Source organism: Balaenoptera borealis (genome assembly GCF_965194805.1).
Source record: "Balaenoptera borealis genome assembly, chromosome: 11".
Taxonomy (NCBI): domain Eukaryota; kingdom Metazoa; phylum Chordata; class Mammalia; order Artiodactyla; family Balaenopteridae; genus Balaenoptera; species Balaenoptera borealis.
In genome coordinates, this window is record NC_138868.1 from 4632428 (window position 1) to 4653536 (window position 21109).

General features: G+C 43.9%; 1 protein-coding gene and 1 pseudogene across 4 annotated transcripts in view; one reads left to right on the forward strand and one right to left on the reverse strand.

Moving 5' to 3' along the window:
* TESMIN (testis expressed metallothionein like protein) overlaps positions 1–20637 on the forward strand; it is a 48125-nt gene extending 27488 nt beyond the window's left edge. For all 3 annotated transcript variants that reach the window (XM_082342570.1, XM_082342568.1, XM_082342569.1), the window contains 4 exons: positions 6616–6718; positions 10139–10276; positions 11564–11739; positions 13489–20637. In XM_082342570.1, the coding sequence (XP_082198696.1) occupies positions 6616–6718; positions 10139–10276; positions 11564–11739; positions 13489–13696 (625 nt within the window). In that variant the 3' untranslated portion in view covers positions 13697–20637. The remainder of the gene's footprint in view (positions 1–6615; positions 6719–10138; positions 10277–11563; positions 11740–13488) is intronic.
* Positions 6743–8101, reverse strand: LOC309606056 (glutamyl-tRNA(Gln) amidotransferase subunit C, mitochondrial pseudogene; annotated as a pseudogene). The gene has a single exon. The product of its transcript is annotated as a glutamyl-tRNA(Gln) amidotransferase subunit C, mitochondrial pseudogene (transcript).
* Positions 20638–21109: the final 472 nt, after the last annotated feature.

A 21109-nucleotide genomic window follows, 5' to 3' on the forward strand; every position in this document is an offset into this window, starting at 1 on the left:
TATAACGAAGTGAATCAGCTATACATATACATATATCCCCATATCTCCTCCTTCTTGCGTCTCCCTCTGGAGTCTTAAAATTTATTTATTTAAGTTCTTTTCTTTTCCCAGTAAAATGGCAGCATTTCATACTTGCTCTCTGCACCTTGCTTTTTTTAAATCGTGGTAAAATACGCAAAACATAAAATTTACCACTTTAACCATTTTTAAATGTATAATTCAGTGACGTTAATTACAGTCACGATGCTGTGCAACCATCACCATTATCCGTTCCCAGAACCTTTTCATCATCCCAAATAGAAACTCTGTACACATTAAGTAGCTTTCCATTACCCCCTTACCCCACCCCCTGGTAACCTCTGTTCTACTTTCTGTCTCTTAGTTTTCATATTCCAGGCACCTCATGTAAGTGGTATCATACAATATTTGTCCTTTTGAGTCTGGCTTCTTTCACTAACATGATGTTTTCAGGGTTCATCCATGTTGTAGCATGTATCAGTACTTTATTTTTTTTCAGACTGAATAATATTCCACTGTATGTACAGACCACGTGTGTTTATCCATTCATCTGTTGATGGACACTTGGGTTGTTTCTACCTTTTGACTGTTGTGAATAATGCTGCCTATGAACATGGGTGTGCAAGTATCTGCTTGAGTCCCTGCTTTCATTTCTTTTGGGTGTATACCTAGAAGTGGAATTGCTAGATTATATGGTAATTCTATGTTTAACTTTTTCAGGAAACACCTTACTGGTTTTCACAGTGACTGCACCATTTTACATTCCCACCAGAAATACACAACACCACTTTTGTGTTTTCTGATTACCGCTTTTTCTTTGCTTCTTTTTGCCTGATATATGTTTTAGGAAATTAGCACTAACGGCAAAGTGGAGGAAGTTGAAAGTTAGGAGGCTATCACAACAGTATAGACAAAAGATGATGAAAACCTGAACTAGGGCAGAGATGGTAGCAATGAAGAAAAAATCCACAGATTTAAGAGACATTTCAAACATACGCATTGTAGCATTTTTTCCACTCATCATTTATTCATTCCACAAAGTATTTTTGAATGCCTGTGATTTCAGGAATAGGGAAGACAGAAATGAGCAAGATAGTTACGGTCCCTGCCCTCTCAGCACTCACAATCTAGTGGGGGAGACAGACATGAACAGAACAATCACACACGTGGAGGTCATGGTGGAAAGGAGCAGCAATGGGCAGAGGGCGACGGGGGGAGCTGACCAGGTATGACAGCCAGGAAAGCTTCCCAGAGGACAAGAGTGGTGTTGGAAGAGGGGGCAGAGGTAGATTGAAAGTGGGTTGATAAGAGTGTTCTAGGCCGAGGAAACAGCAGGTGCAAAGGCCCTGTGGCAAGAGAGAGAGGGTACAGGTTCTCGGAACAGAAAGGAGGCCAGTGCCACTTGTGTAGTATTGTTCATTATTCCAAAATATATAAAATAATCTGAGTGTTCAGTATAAAGGGAATTATTAACTAAATTATGACGTCACTATAGAATGGGGTATTGTTCAGTCATTAAAATGGCATGTAAATCTATTTACATGTAATATTAACACTCATAACATTATATTGATAAGTAATGAAAGCAAGCTGTCATATTGATTACTGACATTGATACATAATAAAAGCACATTGAAACAGTGTATAGAATATGATCTTGTTTTTTTAATATATTATATGTAACCAAACAACATGTATTTATTTTAATATGTATAGTTTTACAGAAAAACTCTGAAATATATTTGCCAAATGATCATCTCTAGGGAGTGGGATTCTGGGTGATTGTAATTTTTTTCTTTTTGCTTATTTACATTTTAAAAAACTACAACAAATGTGATTTACTTTTATCAAGAATAAAATTAGCAAAGACATTTCTGAACCAGAATCAGTAGACTTGGTAACCCCTTGGATGTGAGAAAAGAGAGAAAGGTAATCGTCAGAAATGACTCAGGGGTCATGTTACTGGGTGGATGGACACCATGAATGCAGAGAGAGACTACAGAGTGAGCACGGTGAGGGCTGTAGGTGAAGGTCAGGAGTTAAGGTGTGGATACCCTGAGTTGGAGGTGGAAATGTCTGATAGGGTGGAAATGTCTGATAGGAAGTGGGGAATGTGGTTCTGGAGCATAATAGTGTCACACACTGCTGAGAGGTAAATGCAGTGAAGAGGTCCTTGCCTTTCTGGTTAAGGAGGTTGTTTGAGAGTTAGGGGGATGGAGAAGACAGTCCGAGCACAGTAGGTTAAAGAAAGAATAGGAGAAGAGGAAGGATAAGCAGCAAGCATAGAAACCCTTTCTTGATGTTTGGGGAAGAAGAAAATGAGGGTTCAGTGATACACAGTTACAAATCTTCAACATAAAGTTTTAAAAAGTAGAGGGGACAGAGTTAATAAATAAAAGCACCCAGCAAGGTGTGGGTGCAAGAAAAGAAATATGCCTAGCTTGGACCTTGGTGAGTAAGCATAGTTTGACTAGGTATAAAATTCTAGATTGTCAGTTTTTCTCTCAGTGTTTCGAAGGTATTATTCTACTGTTTTCCACTATTTCTAACACGAAGTGAGTGGTCAGTCTAGGTAATGTCTTTTCTTCTGGTGTTTTTACAATTTTCTTTTTGTCTTCGATTTTTCTTTTTATTTGCCTTTTTGGGGTTCATTAGGTTTCTGAAATCTGAGGATCCACAACTTTCAACAGTTCTGGAAAACTCACAGATATCCTCACTCCAAATATACCTCTCTTTCATTTTCTCTTCTCTGTCCTTCTGTAATGCTAATCAGACATACGTGAGTCCCTCTAACTAGCAACCATTTCTTTTAATCTCTCTTCCATATTTTTAACTTTTTTGTCTTTTTATGCTGAATCTGGATCTAATTTCTTTATCTTTCAGTTTATCCTTTCTGACTTTTCATTTAGTTATTATTTTTATCCAGCTCACATGCACATAGTTTAAAGAGCCAAATAATTATACAAGGCTTATGACAAAAAAATGTAGTTCCCTGACAATTGTTCCTTATTTTCTGATCTCCAGGAACTTTTAACCCTTAACCAAATCTTTTAATATTTGCCTCCATAAATCTAAATAACGTGCTTGTGTTGCTACTTCTTGGCTTTTCAGTTTGGGCATGATCTCTTGTTTTTGTGCCATGAAAGATGTGGATTTAGCTCTGTTCCCTCTTGCTACTCACATGTAACCCCCCACCCAACACTCACATGTCCTGTTCCCAGACATCAGATGTACTTGGTTGGATCAATAGTATTTATTTTTTATGACTATGAAAACACTACTCACTGCTGAGCCTTGATTAATTTTCTTCCTGTATGTCTTTACCTTTTCCCTTGAGTTAATACTCAGTTTTTTAATGTACCTAACACTAACTTAACCCTTAACTCTCCTCCGGTTGTGTAACTGTTCTCTCAACATGCCCCAACACACTAGGTATTCAGTGAATTGGTCTGGGGGAAGCCTTTCCTGCAGCCATCGCTGTCCTGCTCTTGAGTGGTTGGTTTCCAGGCCTGCTGCACAGTTCTCTTGGACCCTCCCTCCAGCATCAGGCCCAGGATTTCCTTTGCTTCTTCCTCATGTTTGACTCCCTGGCTCCTGGATCCCATTATCTTCCTCATTTGATTCACTGCATCATTTTGGTGCGGCACGTCCTCCAGTAGCTTCCCGAGCAAGAGTGATGGGAGAGAATGTTTTCAGACCGTATGTGTCTAAAAATGTCATAGTCTGTCCTCTCACTGACATGATCATTTTGGATGGACAATGGGATTTCCACCTTCAACTAGTGGAATTTTCCTTTAGAATTTTGAAGGCTTTGCTGCATTTTCTTCTAGTTTCTAGTGTTGCTATGAACTTTTTTTCTTGCCCTTTGTATGAAACCTATTTTATTCTTTCTAGAACCTTGTGGGATCTTCTCTTTGCACCCCGTGCTCTGAAATTTGGTGAGAGGTGTCTTGTTCTGGCCATTTGGCAGTCCCTTTCACTCTGGGAACCCATGCCCCTTAGTGCTGGGAAATGTTCTTGACTTACTTTCTCCCCTTCATTCTTAAAATTCTATCTTTCTGGAACCCTTATTTTTTACATAAGTGTTGGACCTTCTGATGCTCCTCTACATTCTTCTTTCTCCTATTGTTTTTTACTTGTTTTGTATGTGTGTTCTGTTTTCTTATCTTCTGTTAAGTTTTTCATCCCTGTGATTACTTTTTTATTTTACATAATGTATTTTTTGTACTCTGAGTGCTTTTTAGCATCGTTTTCTTGTTTCCTGGATACAATAACTTTTCTTAATCTTTCCAAGGCTATTGATTCCCCCTTGTCCCCCACCCCATTTTCTTTTCCCTTCAGAGTTTGTTTCTTTAGGCCTCTGTCTTTCATATTGGATGAGTCCCTAAAATGTCTGCAGATCTTTGCCTGCCACTCTGCTCATGGTTAAGAACAAGGCAGAAGGGAGGGGGCTCTTGGTACGTTGGCGGGAGCTTGCTCCCTGTGGCTTCACCGTAGGGTGATCTTACCAAGCCACTTATCGGGGAATCTCAATGTCAGACTCTTTTATATTTTCTCTTGGGCTACTGGGTCCTCAGAGAAGGCCTTTCCAATCTCCTGCTAGAATTCTAGGGGCTGAGTGGAAAAACCTGGGGGTCTCAGATTCACCTTTCCCCCTTTTGTTCTTTAGAATACCCCAGTCCTCAATTGTTTTACCCCAGAGAGTAATTTCAGTCTCTTGCCATGGTGATGGAGGAGCAGTTAGGTGCTGGAAGGGAAGGAGCCTGGGGACCCCCTACCTCCTAAATAGAATTTCACCCACCTTCACCCCACTTCAGAGCAGCCTGGTACCACCCATTCATGCCTTCAGAGCTGCTTCTCCACTCTCTCTTGCTAGCTCAGGTTTCAGTGTTCTTGAATCTGCTGTCCGTTAACTCTCTCCCCTCTGTTTTCCAGCCTCCGAATCTTCTGTAATTGCCTCGTCTCCCTTCTGTCCATCCTAGTGGTCTGGAAAAACTCTCACATTTTCCCCTTGTTCTCTACCTGTGGCTCAGACAGTGCTGTGTTTCCACGCTCTCCTTCTGTGAAGTAGATTTGTGGGGAGGTGGCCTTTCAAGGAGTCACACTTTATATGGGTTTTTTTTGATCCAACTCCCACTTTCTGTAGCTCAGACTTTGTCTCCTGTCTCCTGCAGGAGTGGCCCATTTGATCCCTAGGACCTGCAGAGGGCCCAGGACAACATTTGGCAGCTACAGAACTCACCTGTCTGGCTTCACAGTTCCTTATCTTTTCACATCTGGCAATCTCCTTTACTCTCCTCTTGGTCTGACATGCATTTTGACACATTATTTAAAAATATGAAAATAATAAATGTTAAAATAATTGTGTTCAGGAACTCTGTAACAGGAAGGTTTCTGCAAACATCTAGTCCACCATATAGCCAGACGCAGAGGCCCTCCTGCATTCGTTCAGCACTCTGTCAGAGGCACCCGCTATGTGGGAAGCACGCCAGGCCTTCCCTCAGCAACCCTGTGAGCCCGGGAGGTCAGGTGCCAGGGCTTCCTGCCTCTAGACGCTGACTGATAACCTGGATCAGATAACATGCGGAGCCAGTAGCAGAGCTGATGTTAGACCTGCCTTTGAAGCTCTTTTCAATGAATCATGCTCTCGGAAGAGAACGCTGTGGGTCTTCTCTAGTCACAAGCTGAGGCCGTGGAGTGGCTGACGAGCCTCCCAAAGGCTCCCGAGGGAGCAGGTTACAAGCAGGATATTTTACATGAATTTTTACAGGAGTTGAGGAAAGTGTCCTGCCCCCGCCCATACTGAAAAGGTGTAAACCTCAGGCCTCTCAGGGCCTCTGCCGCGCAGCACAAGAGCAGCCTCCTACCAGAGCACGTAAAGCAGTTCACAGTCATAAACGCTGAGAGGTCTTCAAGGGAAACGCAGCAGAGAAGGTGCTCGGCACTGCCCGCCCTTGAGCTGCCGGGCGCTGCCCGTCTGACTCCAGGATGCCAGGGGCAGGTGCTCGGACGGGGTCTACTCAGCACGCTGTCCTGTGGACTCTGCTCGTGGTCGGCATGTGTTATCACAGTGTGACAGCAGTCGTGTCACACCCGTGTTTCCGACCCAGTCATGCCTCCTTTCTCCACCACTGACGTGGAATGAAAGTGACACAAAGTCTGGGCCAGGGTCCACCTCTAGGTCCCTTCGTTTTTTGCTCATAGGCGAGGTCTGGCCGAGAGGTGAACTCGCTTTCAGCCGGGTTGGGATGGTTGATGGGAAAGTGGCTCTTTGCTCACCAGCTTACGGTGTTCCTGGGAGAAGGGCGGCGGGCATTAGGGGCAGGAGACAATGGACGCCAGCGGACATTGTCCAGGAAATGGTTTATTCCGCACACGCCTATTTTATGAAACCACTGATTTTTAACGCGTCTCTCCCTCCTGTTGGTCACTGGAGAGCATCATCCCAGTGGATCTAGTTTTCACATAAAGAGGAGAATCATGTAACTAAGAGTTGTGTTGACTCGGCGTGCTGGCCAGCTCCCTGTAGGTGTGTGCACGCTTGTTTTCAACTACTGGCAGCGGTGCCTTTGACACACTGTGTTGTTTTATTCACAGGTACTGTGATTGCTTTGCAAACGGGGACTTCTGCAACAACTGCAATTGTAATAATTGTTGCAACAATTTACATCATGAAATGGAACGGTTTAAGGCCATTAAGGTAACAAATTTCCATTAAATACACACATTCTGAAAGCATTTAAACATACCGGGGATAGTCACAAAACGATCTCTTCAGATTTCTAATTTCAGTATTGGGAAAACCCAAAGTGTTGAAGAGTATACATTTAATAAGACTCTATGCCTGAAGGTGGCGGTACCAACCATGACCAGGGGCTGTTGTGAGAGTGGCAGCTGGAGAAGGACCTTTATTATCCACCAGCATGGGAGGACTTCAGGGGGGCAGCAGGGTCCCAGAAGGGTCTGGTTTAAGAGCATGGAAGTATCCATGTTGTCTTTTTTTCTTTTTTTTTAAACCACTTTATTGAAATACAGTTGACCTGTAAAAAGCTGGACATTTTATGTATACAACTCAGTGAGTTTGGGGTTAAGTATACACACATGAAATCACAACCATGAAGGCCATAAACATATGCATCACCTCCCAAAGCTGCCTCCTAACCTTAGCAGAAAGTCAGCCCTCTGCTTGGAACAAAGTGGGTACCCAAGAACAAATTTAAGTGTGTTCAGTAAAGATAAAAGGCTGCTCAAGTCAATGGAAGCAGCAACTGAAAAGGACGACTCAGGTTGTCACATAGTGATCAGATGCAATGTCTAACAGTTACATAAATAGAGAAATTCACTTAAGTGCAGTTCGGTAGACAGTCTTTTGGGGAGGGGTTAAAGTCTTCCATACAGAACAGCCTGTGAATGTGAGTACACTTGATCCATTTCCTTGGAAACTGGCAATACCTTCTACTTCCGTTGGCATCAGGGACTCTTTGCCTTATTTTGGCTAGATCTTTCCCAATTCTGTCTTCAAAAGAGTTAGTTACTAAAAGATACCTAACCATCACTTTTTTCAGGTGACTGAAGGAAGTGGGAACATTAGTGTTCATAACAAAATAGTCATTGCACTTCCACGTTTTTAGAGGGCACCCCTTCCCAGAATAGCTACTCAGTGGTGTGAGAAGGGCTCTTTTTCATCCAGCTTTGGCCAAGAGATATTACCTGGGGGAGCCACAAAATACTCCTCCACACCTCGATGGGAGTTTTGTAGTAGTTCTTCAGCACAGTTGCCTTCTACCACATTGTCGGATCTCAAGTACAGACACCTGTCCTCCAGAACTGACTCCTTGGGCTCCACCCCGTCCGTGTCCACGGCGCAGAGCCAGTCGGTGAAGGCGATGGCTTTCTCCAGCCGTGCCACGGCCTCCTGGCTGCTGAAGTCCACAAGCGCTAGCCGCTCCAGGTGCTCGATCAGCTCGGCCGTGACCCAGCGGCTTCCCTGAGGATCGGCCTTGGAGGTGAAGCCCCGGCGCCCGCCCACTGCTGCCCGAAGGCCCAGCCACACGGCCCGCGTCCACATTTCTCTCCTTCTCAGCCTCCGTAGAGTGTCCTCCTCCACGTTGTCTTGATTTGGGGTTTAGAAATTTGGACTGTGTTATGCAGCAGATAAGCCTGAGTGTAGTCTGAGAAGGCAGAGATGGTCCACTGTGTGAAGAAAGCTGGGTGAAAGCTCTCAACCATCGTTACTTAGGCTGCTTTTTATTCTCCTTGGCTTCCCGGTGAAGCGAGAATCTAGGGGCAGACAGCACCTTGGAGAGCCCCGCAGGCCACCTGCTAAAGGCTAAATGCAGGAGGGGCAGTTTTCATCCCTTCCCGTGGGCACAAAAGATCACCAGAGAAGGGAGCACACAGCCCACCTGCTCGGGCCACGTCTTGGTGCCCTCTCACTTACCCAGGGAAACTGAGGGCCATCCCCTGCAGACTTGAGGCTCTCGTACTGTGCCATGGTTGGTCTGATTATTTTTTCTAAAATACTTTAACTTACCTCTTGAATTATAGATAAATCAGTTGAAAATATCAATTTTGATACAGGCAGATCCACAGGACAGAAGAAAATTATGGTGCATCTAAGCTTCAGTATAGTAGCCTTCTCTTCAGGGGTAAAGGATACTGTCTGCAATTAAAAGTATAAAAAGTTCTATTTAAAAAGTGGTGGAATTCTCATGCATTGCTGGTAGGAATGTAAATTGGTACCAGCACTTTGGAAAATTGTTTGGCAATAGTTATTAAAACTAAACCTTTGTATGTGCTGTGACCCAGCAGTTCATTCCTAAAAAATAGAGCCCCTAGAAATGAGTGTACATGTCTACCAGAGGCTTGTACAAAAATGTTCACAGCAGTTTTATTCATAATAGCCCCAAACTGGAAGCAAGCCGTGTGTTCAGTGGTAGAATGGATAGATCTGTCGAGGTGTATCGTCTAACGGGTGACACACATCAATGAAAAACAAAGACCCACAGCTCCGTGCCACAGCCTGGAGAATCTCACACGGTGCTGATGAAAGAAGCCAGATGGAAAAGAATACACACCAAATGGTTCCACTTAGATGAAGCTCCAGAACAGGCAAAATTAAAGCAATCCCAGTCAGAACAGAGGTTCCCTCGGGGGTGTGTTGATGGGGAGGAGTCCTGAGGGACCTCGGCATGGGAGGGGTTGGACTGTCCTCTGACCTGGCCTGAGTGGGGGTCGCAAGGGGCTCACACAGGCTCAGATTCATGACAGTCCACCGTCCCTTGTGCGTCAGTAAAAAGTAAAAGCACACAAACAAAGCAGCCTCCCTGCAAGGGCCCTTCTGCAGCGATGGGGACCGCCAGGGCTCTGGTGCTGGCCGGATCCCCGCTGCTCACCTGTGAGGGGAGAGGGAGAACGGGGGCTGCCGCTGCGCCTTCCGCGTTGCTCCAGCACAGCTTTATAAAGAGCACGGCCTCACGTTGTCATTGAAAATGGTCTAGATAGGTAGCAGACAGGTAGAAGAGTCAAACAAAGCACGATAAAAAGCCGAGCGTGATGTATGAGAAAGGCACCTGGTGGTGAGACCCGGGGCGGGACGTGAGCACAGGGACCGGAACCGGATTCCATCACGTGGTCGCTGTCATCTGACCTCTCGGTGCCTCAGTTTCTTCATCCGTCAGATAGCAAGAACAGTGGTAGTGTTTCCTCCACAGGGTTGCTGTGAGGATTAAATGAGAGAACGCGTATAAATCACACAGAAAGTGGAACACAGTACACATTTAACAAACGTGAGCTGGTATCAGAGTACCGTGATCCCAACTATCTCAGGGAAAAAAGTACAAGAGTTGCAGGAAGGAAATATGTCCACATGGACACAGTGATTTTCATCACATCTTTACTATCCATAAATTTTCTACCTTTAAGTGTTCAAGTGAATTAAAATGAAATGGGGGGGTGATGCACTTCCTCAGCGATGTGAGGAGATGAGGCACGCTGCTCGTCGTGGCTCGTCCTAAAGTAACAGCCAGATCCAGTGACGGGCAAGCCAGGTACCTTGCGCTGAACATTATTTTTAAATAATAAAATATATCTTGATGGAGTTTTGCATTTTCTGTCTTAGGCATGTCTTGATAGAAATCCAGAAGCTTTCCAACCAAAAATTGGGAAAGGAAAACTGGGAGACGTTAAGCCTCGACACAACAAAGGATGTAATTGCAAGAGGTCAGGCTGCCTTAAGAATTACTGTGAATGCTATGAGGTCAGTCAGCAATTCCTAAGTATTATTTTTAAAAACCGGGTAAATATATGGCCTAAGTAACTATGTGGTTAAAAAATCTTCAATTTAAAGGGAGAAATATAATTTAATTTCTTCCTTCCAGGGCTTCTAAAAGGGCACCCATCAATCTACCTTAATGTCTCAAATGTGAATTATGCCTTACGAATCAAGTAAATGAGCTCAGGCCTCCTTTGGGAGCATGTTGTCTCCCCCGAGCCCACCCTGAGTGTCCAGCAGAGGGTGCCCAGGGCCAGGGCCTTGCCCCCCTGCAGCTGCTGATCCGATGCTGGCGCTACCCTCAGTGGCCAGCGTCTGGCGGCTCCCGGGGTGGGCCTCTTCCCTGCCGAGCAGGGCGGAGACGCTCTGGGTGCGGTAGTGCGGGCAGCCTTGTCCTCAGGTGAGCAATCACCTGGGTGCTTCGAGCGGGCAGCTCCCAAGCAGCTCGTCTGGCTGCCGAGACACAGTGTGTCAGCCCGCTTTCTTCTGCCGGGCAGTGGCCCACGCAAAATGCACATGTCCTGTAGTGTCTGGCGTTACAACAGACTAGCAATCTCGAAAAACCTCCTATTCAAAACACCCAGAGGTGCAGAATAAAACACACCCCATTAGACGCATGTCTGAGCTGGAAAGGACAGAGGGAAACCCCCAGGGGCTGAAACTAAGAGGAAACTGGAAACCAGAGTGTCACAGGGCCAGCCTTCTGACTGCCCCCAGGCCGGGCCTGAGCAAGGGGTTGGTCCCCAGCCCTGAGTGTCACGCAACCGTGTGACAAGAAACAAAGTCCACCCACAAGGAAGCAGGAAGGGCCTCCCCCTGGAATGCCCACCGCAGGCCCGGCCTCGGGTGGGTTTCAGGTTCTACCCACTCGCACGTTCTCTGCAACAGCAGAGCCAGCACGACACCCGCGGTGCTGAAGGAGAAGGGCGGTGGGGCTGGAGTGCTATAACCGGCTGAGGCAGGCTTTGATCAGAACAAGGGTCAGATGGCGCCTTCGCTGTGCTCCGCTGGACGAGGGAGAGACGCCACTCTCTGCTCGGGGCTCACACCCACACCCGCCCAGCGGCCCTCAGGGGCCCCTCCCCACCCCTCTTCACATCACAGTCACCTGCCCCTCTTCACTTCTGCCTTTTTTTTTGGTATGAAAATTGCAGATTACATACGTGTGTGCACACACAGATATAAACAGTTATTTAAGATCCAAATAGAATTTGTTGGTTTTTGATGAATGGTAGGACAACCTAATTTTATTGAAGCATTTTACATTACCAGGCCAAAATTATGTGTTCTTCTATTTGCAACTGCATCGGTTGCAAAAATTATGAGGAAAGCCCAGGACGAAAACCACTAATGAACATGCCAAACTATATGGAAATTGGAGGTTTTGAAGGCAGCCATCATTTGTCAACAACTAAATTTTCAGGACTACCACAATTCAGAAGAGATAGGTAGGTACTCTGAACTAACCTTCCTAATAGGCGAATTCAAGGTTAATTTGAGAGGAGAGTTGGAAATTCCCCGGCAGTCCGGTGGTTAGAACTCCGCGCTTTCACTGCCAGGGCCCAGTTTCAATCCCTGGTCGGGGAACTAAGATCCCCCCATAAGCCGTGCAACGCGGCCAAAAAAAAAAGAAAATTTGAGAGGAGAGTTAGAACAGTTTACACACTGGAAAGAAAGCGTGTTTGTCTGTAGGTGGGGGACAAGGGATGGGGAAGGAGGACGCCAGTTTCTTTCTCTGTTTTGACCAACCCTAGATCACACACTGTTACCTCAGAGGGGCGCCTGCTGTCGAATCCGCTTGCTCCTATTTGTCCTCTGAGCTCGACCTTTTTGTCCTGACCATCTGAGTTACCCCTGGTTTTGGACAAGAGCAGAAGGTCCCTACAGGACCTCAGGAGGCAAGGGCATGATCTCTAGGCAGCAAATACCCGAACCACTCTTTACCATAGGAAGTGACGGCAGAGAGATGTTCGCGGTGTGTGCTGTATTCCTTACTAAAGTGATTATGGAGTCCACTTTAGTTGGATATCTTCCCATTTAATTATTCTGAGGTCATATTATACTCCTAGCAGGTCTCAAAAGTTGAGTAATAATTTTATTACATCTTGGACTAGATTCATCCATTTAAAAAACTTTCTTTGAGTTCTCTGTGATGGGTCATGTCGTGATAAAGTACTAGATATCATTAATTAATTGATAACATGAAAAGCCAAATTCATGCTTATTTGGTTAGAGACATCAGAAATACTCATCACTGTGACCTGCAGAGGTCGTCATTGGTAAAAATGTACTGAAACATGGCTGCATCTTCTGTGAAATTATATGTGAAAACATTGCCTGACATGGGGATGTTGTGAGTCCGATGGAATGTGATAGGGGCTCCATACGTTGGAGTCTGGTCTCAAAATGTTAAGACTCTTGACCCGAGGACAGCCCTGTTCTTTCATCTTCAACAAAAGTCATTGTGTATTGCCTTTACAGAGAGATTTTAACCAATCCCAACGTCTATATTTTCATAATCCAACACTTTTTAATACTTTATAGTTTTCCTAAATTTTTTCAGTTTGAACATGACTTGGGCAAATATCTAGCTAAGCCACAGTTGCCCCTTGAGCCCAGTGGGGAGAGTGGCTGGTCCCGTACAACAGAACCTCTTCAGGGATCCAGGGGGCATTCAGAGGCAAGGCCATGCTGACAGCGTGCCCCCTAGGAGGCGAGTCCTCAGAGCCATTGTGCGTCTGTAGCGCAAGTGCCCCTGGGAGGAGGGGCCGGCGCCCAGGGTAGCTGTCCTGCTGCCGCTTTCCCCAGGCAGACTTGTGCACAGAGCTCAGAGCAAGGCTGCATGGCTTGTCTTAGCTAAGATTCCTGCTGCTTCGACCGCTGCCCAGCCCATGGGCTTGATACTGCAGCCCAGGTCTCCGGGCTCGTTAGTGGATCTCAGTTTGAGAAAATTTAGGATCTGCCGTGAGAAGGATGTCTAGGAGCTGACAGATTCACCTGACCTCTGTATTATTCTTCTAAAAGCAGTCCTTTCTATCATGACAGGTAATATAGTTTCCAGTATTAGGAAGACAGCATTAGATTTTACCGGTGACATTCTTTACAGTGCTTTGACAAACATGTCTCCTTGAATATGAAAGGTATTTAAAAACAGTGGCGTGATTGAACGTGGCCTTTAACTGGTCTGCTTCTGACAGGCAGTCATCCTCATGCATCTCCTGGGAGGTGGTGGAAGCCACGTGCGCCTGCCTGCTGGCCCAGGGCGAAGAGGCCGAGAAGGAGCGCTGCTCTGAGTGCTTGGCCCAGCAGATGATCTTAGAGGAATTCGGGAGATGCTTGTCGCAGATTCTCCATACTGAGTTTAAATCCAAAGGGTTGAAAACTGAGTCAAGTACAACGTGGTGAAATGTGCATGCATGTAGATTTTGTCTCCATATTCTGAAGGAAAACTCGTTTAGAAAAGTTGCTTTAAGGACCATGAGGCCAGGTCTGCACCAACAGCTTCATCATTAAAATCAAGCCTTCCCTCTGCATCAGGGCCTCAAGGGGTTACTCAGAGTCTCTGAGGGATTTGGCGATTAAAACCCTCCCTCCGTTTTTGAGGAGGTGCATGACATAACTGCTGTTGTCTGGACCCGAGGAGAGAGCCTGTATTCCTGTGATCCCGGGAGAATTGTCTGCACTAACATTGAGTAATGGAGGGTGGAAGCAGGCCCTGGAGAGAAGTAAAAGTCCATTCCTATTGACTTCACCCTCTCTCGGGAATTTCTTCCTCTGGCGGGTTCTCTGCATAAAAAGCCATAATGATTTTCCCCTAAATTGTTTAGAAACAAATTCTCCAGATAGGCTGCTAAGATACAACTTAAAATCTGTAGAGAACTACTGAATACCTTGGAGAATTTCTGAGTGTAGATGTTTCCCCAGAGTCACAGGAATTACCAGTCTCCTCTAGGGCCGCAGTGAAATGCAGACAGCAGGGTGGGTTTGGTCAGTAGCATTTTGAGTTGTGGGACTGAAAATTATCTAGTTTCTTATGTGTTTCCATTTAAATTGTGGAAAATCTCTATTACCCAATTAACTTCTCCATAATTATTGTTATAATATTATTATTGTTTGTAAAGTAACTAGTTTGCAGAAATCAGCAGGTAAGATAAGTTATTAAGTTGACTCTCTTTTGGTTCTATTGTAAAAGCAAAGAGGAATAAAAATTTGACATGTCTTCCATTGTTGTAATTAACTTAATATCTGAAAAATATATTTGTTATGTTTCTGTGTTCATTAATAGTACTGGCCCCTTGGAGAATGTTTAGAAAGCTCATTTACAAACACACCACTGAAAGAAGTGGGGTCATAGGGCCTGGCCACTAGGCACATCAGTAAGCCAGGAGCCGAGGAGTAAGCTGATGATTTCTAGAGTTGTGTTTGGAACAGCCTAGCTCTGATGGGGAACCAAAGGGGGGAAAAGAAATTCTTAATTCTTCTCTGTTTCAACGCCTTTGTGACCCCTTGGGATCTGGATTCTGTGGCAGAAAGCCCGAGGTAGAGACAGGTATTGTAGGTCGGCGGAGTTCTCTATGAGCAGTGCTCCCGGTTGCTCTGCGTGCTTTCAGTCCCATCAACATCTCGGGACAGAGCAGGGAGGGGACGCTGCGAGGAGCCCACCTAGCCCACTTCACCCTTGGGGGCTGGAAGGGGACTTGGAAATGGGGGGCTTTGTGACTCCTTTTGGGAGGGCTGCCCTCCTTTCCATGTCCCTCTTGGCAGTGCTGCCAACTGCAATATCTGCCGCCCACATATAATTTACAATTTTCTAGTAGCCATATATGAAAAAAGTAAAAAGGAAGAGGTGAGATTAGTTTAATAATCTTTTACTTAACCCCATATATCCCAAACACTATCATTTCAACATATAATCAAGATAAAAATGATTGAGATATTTCACATTCTTTGTATGTACCAAATATTTGAAATCCAGTGTGTATTTTATACTTCTAGCACATTCCAATTTGCATCAGGCACATTTTAAGTGCCCAGGAGCTGCATGATGCAGGTGTGGAGGGAGGGGAAGGGAACAGTGTCCTCCAGAACTACTTTGAGGCAAAGGGCTGCCTAGAAAGACCCTGTAACTAGGTATAGCCCCCTGCAGAGGCCGGAGGCAGCCCTGATCAGCAAGGAAGGTGAGCAGCAATCCTTAGGGCAATGACCCCAGCATTTCAGGGGAGTCCGCCTGGAACCTGGGCTCCTGTGAGCTAAGGGACCTTTGGTGCTACCTGAGGATACTCAGGCTGTGGCCAGGTACACTGAGCTGAAGCCTGAAAGTTAGGGAAAGGGCATCTGGAAAGGCATGACCCCTGCAGGGATTCTCAATTTATTAAGTCAGTACAACTTGTAGAAAATTCAGTATGAGAAGTAAAAGCCAAAGTAGAGTTGTGAATAAAGCCACCCTAATGCCCAGAGTTAAAGTTACATAGGATGACTAAAAAAACATAAAAGCACATCTTTTTGCTTCTGAGAGAGAAGTAATGCTATTTTAAAACCATATAAAAATAAAAATAGTATGTCCTTATTTCTGGGTGTGGCTGTGCAAATTTAACCACCTTGTCATCTTTCTACCTTCTGTGTACTAAATGACATGGGCCACCTTTGTAATTAGGTTAGATTATCTGCTGGGTTTTTGTTTTTCCAGAAATGCAGTTTAGCTTATGTCTTGTCTTTTCAAGAATCTGAGAAAAAGTCATTTAAACAAAAATGACACACACTAAAAGAGAACTATTTCTCTACTCACACTTCCGACACCAAATGCGTGGTGTTTTTTATTTTTTCCAACACCAAACAACTCTCAGGTGTCCTGTAATTGAATTGAATTGAATTCAGATTCCACAGGGTTAAGGCCTCAGTCCCACAAGACTTCCCCCACTGCAGACACCAATCACACGTAGTGGGTCCCAGGTTACCCCCACTTCTGTCTGACTTCACTACAAACCTGAAGCTCCCATGACCCCTCCCAGGTTAGATAATTTGTTATAACAGCTCACAGAACTCAGGAAAACTCTTTACTTACTATTACTGGTTTATTATCAAGGGTGTAAATGAACAGATGAAAAGGTACATAGGGCGAGGTCCAGAAGGGTGCTAAGCACAGGAGTTTCTGTCCCCTGGAGCTGGAGTGCACCACCTTCCTGGCACATGGATGTGCTCACCAACCTGGAAGCTCTCCACACCCTGTAGTTTAGGGATTTTTACTGAGGCTTCATCATGCAGATTGACTCAGTCTCCGGCTCCTCTCCCCTCCCTGGGGGATGGGGACGTGGCTGCAAATTACAAGCTTCTAATAATGGTTTGGTCTTTCTGGAGACCAGCTCCCATTCTGAAGCTATCCAGGAGCCCACCAAGAGTCACCTCCCTGGAACAAACGACATCCCTATCACCTAGGATATTCCAAGGAATTCAGGTGCTCTGTGTAGATGCTCCTACCACCCCTATCATTCAGGAAATTACAGGAGTTTTAGGAACTCTGTGTCGGGGGCAGAGACCAAATATATATTTATGTCGCACAGGCTGAAAATCTTCTTTCCTGTCAGTTAACCACAAGCTTGTACACAACACAGAAAATGTGGGAGCAAGCAAACCATCCTTAAGAGACAAGCTTCTATTGGCTGCAATATATCAGCAGAAACCTACTTGTAACCCTCATCTTGGCTCTGAAGACCTTTATCCCTTTTATAAAACCCTGCACCAATACCTGAAATTCTGCCAGGGATTGTCTAGTTTCAGTGGGGTGCAGCTTTTAAAACCACAATAGACAAATTGTTGTAAGAAGTAAATATACTTGTTTAAGGAATTGAAGGTGGAATTTTCATCCAAGATAAAAATGATGGGAGAAGTTAGAGAATCTAAGAGAACAGCAGTTTGAGGAAAGGATAAGGACAACTGGAGGGGAAAGACACAGCTCATTCTGCAGGTTAAGCTCTCTTTATGAAGGTCGTGGGCCCAGGTGGGCAGAAGTGAGCATTGGGTGGTGTCAGTGTTTTGGATTTTGGCCATTTTGATAGGTGTGTGGCTGTATCTCGTTGTTGTTTTAATTTGCAATTTCCTAAGGACAAAAGATCTAAAGTATCTTTTCATGTGCTTACTTACCACCTGTGTATTTTCTTTAGTGAGGTATCTGTCCAGGTCTTTAGCCCCTTTGTAAATGGGCTGTTGATTTTCTCACTGTTGAGTTTTAAGAGTTCTCTGTATATTTTGGATAATAGTCCTTAATCAGATGTGTCTTTTGTAAATATTTTCTCCCAGTCTGTGGCTTATCTTCTCATTCTCTCAACAGTGACTTTTGCAGAACAGTTTTTAATTTTAATGAAGTCCAGCTCACCAGTCATTTCTTTTATAGATCACAATTTTATCTTCTAGGAGTTTTGCATTTTACATTTATGTCTGTGATCCACTTTGAGTTAATTTTTATGAAGAGTATAAGGTCTATATCTAGATTCATTTTTCTGCATGTGGATGTCCAGTTGTTCTGGCACCATTTGCTGAAAAGACATTCTTTCCTCTATTGTATTACCTTTGCTCCTTTGCCAAAGGTCAGTTGACCATATTTACGTGGGTATGCTTCTGGGCTCTCTATTCTGTTCCATTGACCTATTTGTTAATTTTCCCACCAAGACCACACTGTCCTGATTACTGTAGCTTTATAGTAAGTCTTGAAGTCGGATAGTGTCAGTCAAACTTTGTTCTTCTCCTTCAATATTGTGTTGGCTATTCTGGGTCTTTTGCCTCTCCATATAACTTTAGAATCAGTTTTTTGACATTTACAAAATAACTTGCTGAGATTTTGATTGGGATTGTGTTGATTCTATAGATCAAGTTGTGAAGAACTGACACCTTGGAAATACTGAGTCTTCCTCTCCATGAACATGGAATAACTCTTCAATTATTTAGTTCTTCTCTGATTTCTTTCATCAGAGTTTGTAGAGTTTTTTAAATAAATTTATTTATTTTTGGCTGCGTTGGGTCTTCCTTGCTGCACGTGGGCTTTCTCTAGTTGCAGCAAGTGGGGGCTACTCTTCGCTGCAGTGTGCAGGCTTCTCATTGTGGTGGCTTCTCTTGTTGCGGAGCACAGGCTCTAGGTGCACAGGCTTCAGCAGTTGTGGCTCACGGGCTTAGTTGCTCTGCAGCAAGTGGGGTCTTTCCAGACCAGGGCTCGAACCTGTGCCCCCTGCATTGAGAGGCAGATTCTTAACCACTGCGCCACCAGGGAAGTCCCTGTAGTTTTCCTCATATAGATCTTGTACATATTTTGTTAGATTTATCCCTAAGGATTTTAACATAAATGGTATTGTGTTTTTAATTTCAAATTCCACTTGTTCGCTAGTGTTGTATAGGAAAGTGATTGACTTTTATATATTAACCTTGTATCCTGCAACCTTGCTATAATTGCTTTCTCATTCCAGGAGGTTTTGGGCTGATTTTCAGATTTTTAACATAGACAATCATATCATCTGTGAACAAAGAAAGTTTTATTTCTTCCTTCTCAGCCTGTATAATTTTGATTTCCTTGTCTTCTCACAGTAGCTAGAACTTCCAGTCTCATGTTGAAAAGCAGTGATGAGAGGGGACATCCTTGCCTTGTTCCTCATCTCAGTGGGAAAGTTTCTAGTTTCTCACCATTAAATATGATGTAAGCTTTAGTTTTTTTGTAGATATTCTTTATCAGTTGTAGATATTCTTTATCTATTCATAGTTTGCTGAAGGGTTTTATCACCTATGGGTGTTGGATATTGTCACATGCTTTTTCTGCATCTACTGATATGCTCCTGTGATTTTTCTTCTTTAGCCTGTTGATGTGATGGGTTACATTAATTGACTTTTGAATGTTGAACCAGACTTGCTTACTTAGGTTAAATCCCACTTAGTTGTGGTGTATAATTCTTTTTATACATTGTTGGATTTGATTTGCTAATATTTTGTTGAGAATTTTGGCATTTATGTCCATAAGAGATATTGGTCTGTAATTTTCATGTAGTTTCTTTGTCTGGTCTTAGTATTAGGGTGATGTTGCCCTCATAGAGTGAGTTAGGAAGTAGTCCCTCTGCTTCTGTGTCCTGGAAGACATTGTAAAGAATTGGAATAATTTTTTCCTTACATGTTTGGTAGAATTCACCAGTGAACATACGGGGGCCTTAAAAAATATTTTTAATAGCTTTTAAAAAAATTAAACATTTCATTTTGAGATAATTGTAGATTTATATGCAATTGTAAGAAACAATACAGAGAGATGCTGTGTACCCTTTATCTAGTTTCCCCTGGTGGTAACATCCTGGCAAAACTTTAGTACAATATCACAGCCAGGATAGTGACATTGATACAGTCAAGACGCAGAACTCTGTCCCCTCGAGGATCCCTCAAGTCCCTCTTTTACCCACCATCTCTCTTCTTTTCCCACCCCCTCCCAAACCCTTGGCAGCTGCTAGCCTGTTCTCCATTTCTTTACTTTTGTCATTTCGAGAATGATATAGAGGGACTTCCCTGGCGGTCCAGGGGTAAGACTCCGCGCTCCCAATGAAGGGGGCCCAGGTTCCATCCCTGGTCAGGGAACTGGATCCCACATACATGCCACAACTAAAGGATCCTGCACGCAGCAACGAAGAGCCCACATGCTGCAACTTTAAGACCTGGCGCAGCCAAATAAACAAATAAATATATATATTTTTTTCATTTTAAAAAAGAATGCTACATAAATGGAGTCATACAGTTTGTAACATTTTAGGATTTTTTTTCACTTGGAAGAATTCTCTGGAGATTCACCCAGGTTGTTGTGTATCTTAATAATCTGTTACTTTTTATTGCTGAGTAGTAGGTACATGGTGTGGATGACCAGAGTTTAATCCATTGAAGGACATCTGAGCTGTTTCCAGTTTTTGCCTATTATGAATAAACTACTATGAACATTTGTGTGCAGGTTCTTGTGTAATGGTAAGTTTCCATTTGGTTGGGATAGATGCTCAGGAGTGCAGTTGCCGGGTTGGACAGTAGTTGCATGTTTGATTTTTAAAGAAACTGCCAGGCTATTTTCCAGAGTGGCTTCATCATTTTACATTCTCAGCAGCAATGTATGAGTCATCCACTTTCTCTGCATCCTTACCAGCATTTGGTGCTGTCACTATCTTTTATTTTAGCCATTCTGATAGGTATTTAGTGATACTTCATTGTGTTTTTAATGTGCATCCCCCAAATGACTAATAATGTTGAACATCTCTTCTTGAGCTTTTTTTCATCTCTGTAACCTCTTCAGTGAAGTGTCTGTTCATGTATTTTGCCCATTTTAACTCGATTTTTTGTTTTTGTTCAGTTTTGAGGGTTCTTTATATGTTTTAGATAAGAGTCCTTGATGGCATATATGGTTTGCAAATATTTTCTCCCAGTCCCTATTTTGTCTTTTCATGCTCTTTCTTGATGGGAATTGTGTTAAGCCTGTGTATCAGTTTGGAGAGAATCGACCTCTTTACCCTGTTGAGGAGGCAAGAAGAAAACCCAGGGTCTCCCCACCGTGTCATCCTTCGGTCCCGAGTTCCCTGGCTGGTCTGCCTTCTTCTTGACTTTGAATCTCCTTGTGCTTGTTTCATATATAATGTCCAGGACTTTTCATTGTACTGACAAGAGGATAAGAGAAAAGTATACCTACTCCTGAAAGTGGAAGTCAGCAAACATTTTTTTTTAAACTAAGATCAGAGGTGGTCAAGCTTTCTGTTTTCTAGAGCCTTCTTCGTTTTTACCTTGGGTAAAATAGGGTAAAATCCAGACTTTAAAATGGACCGCTAG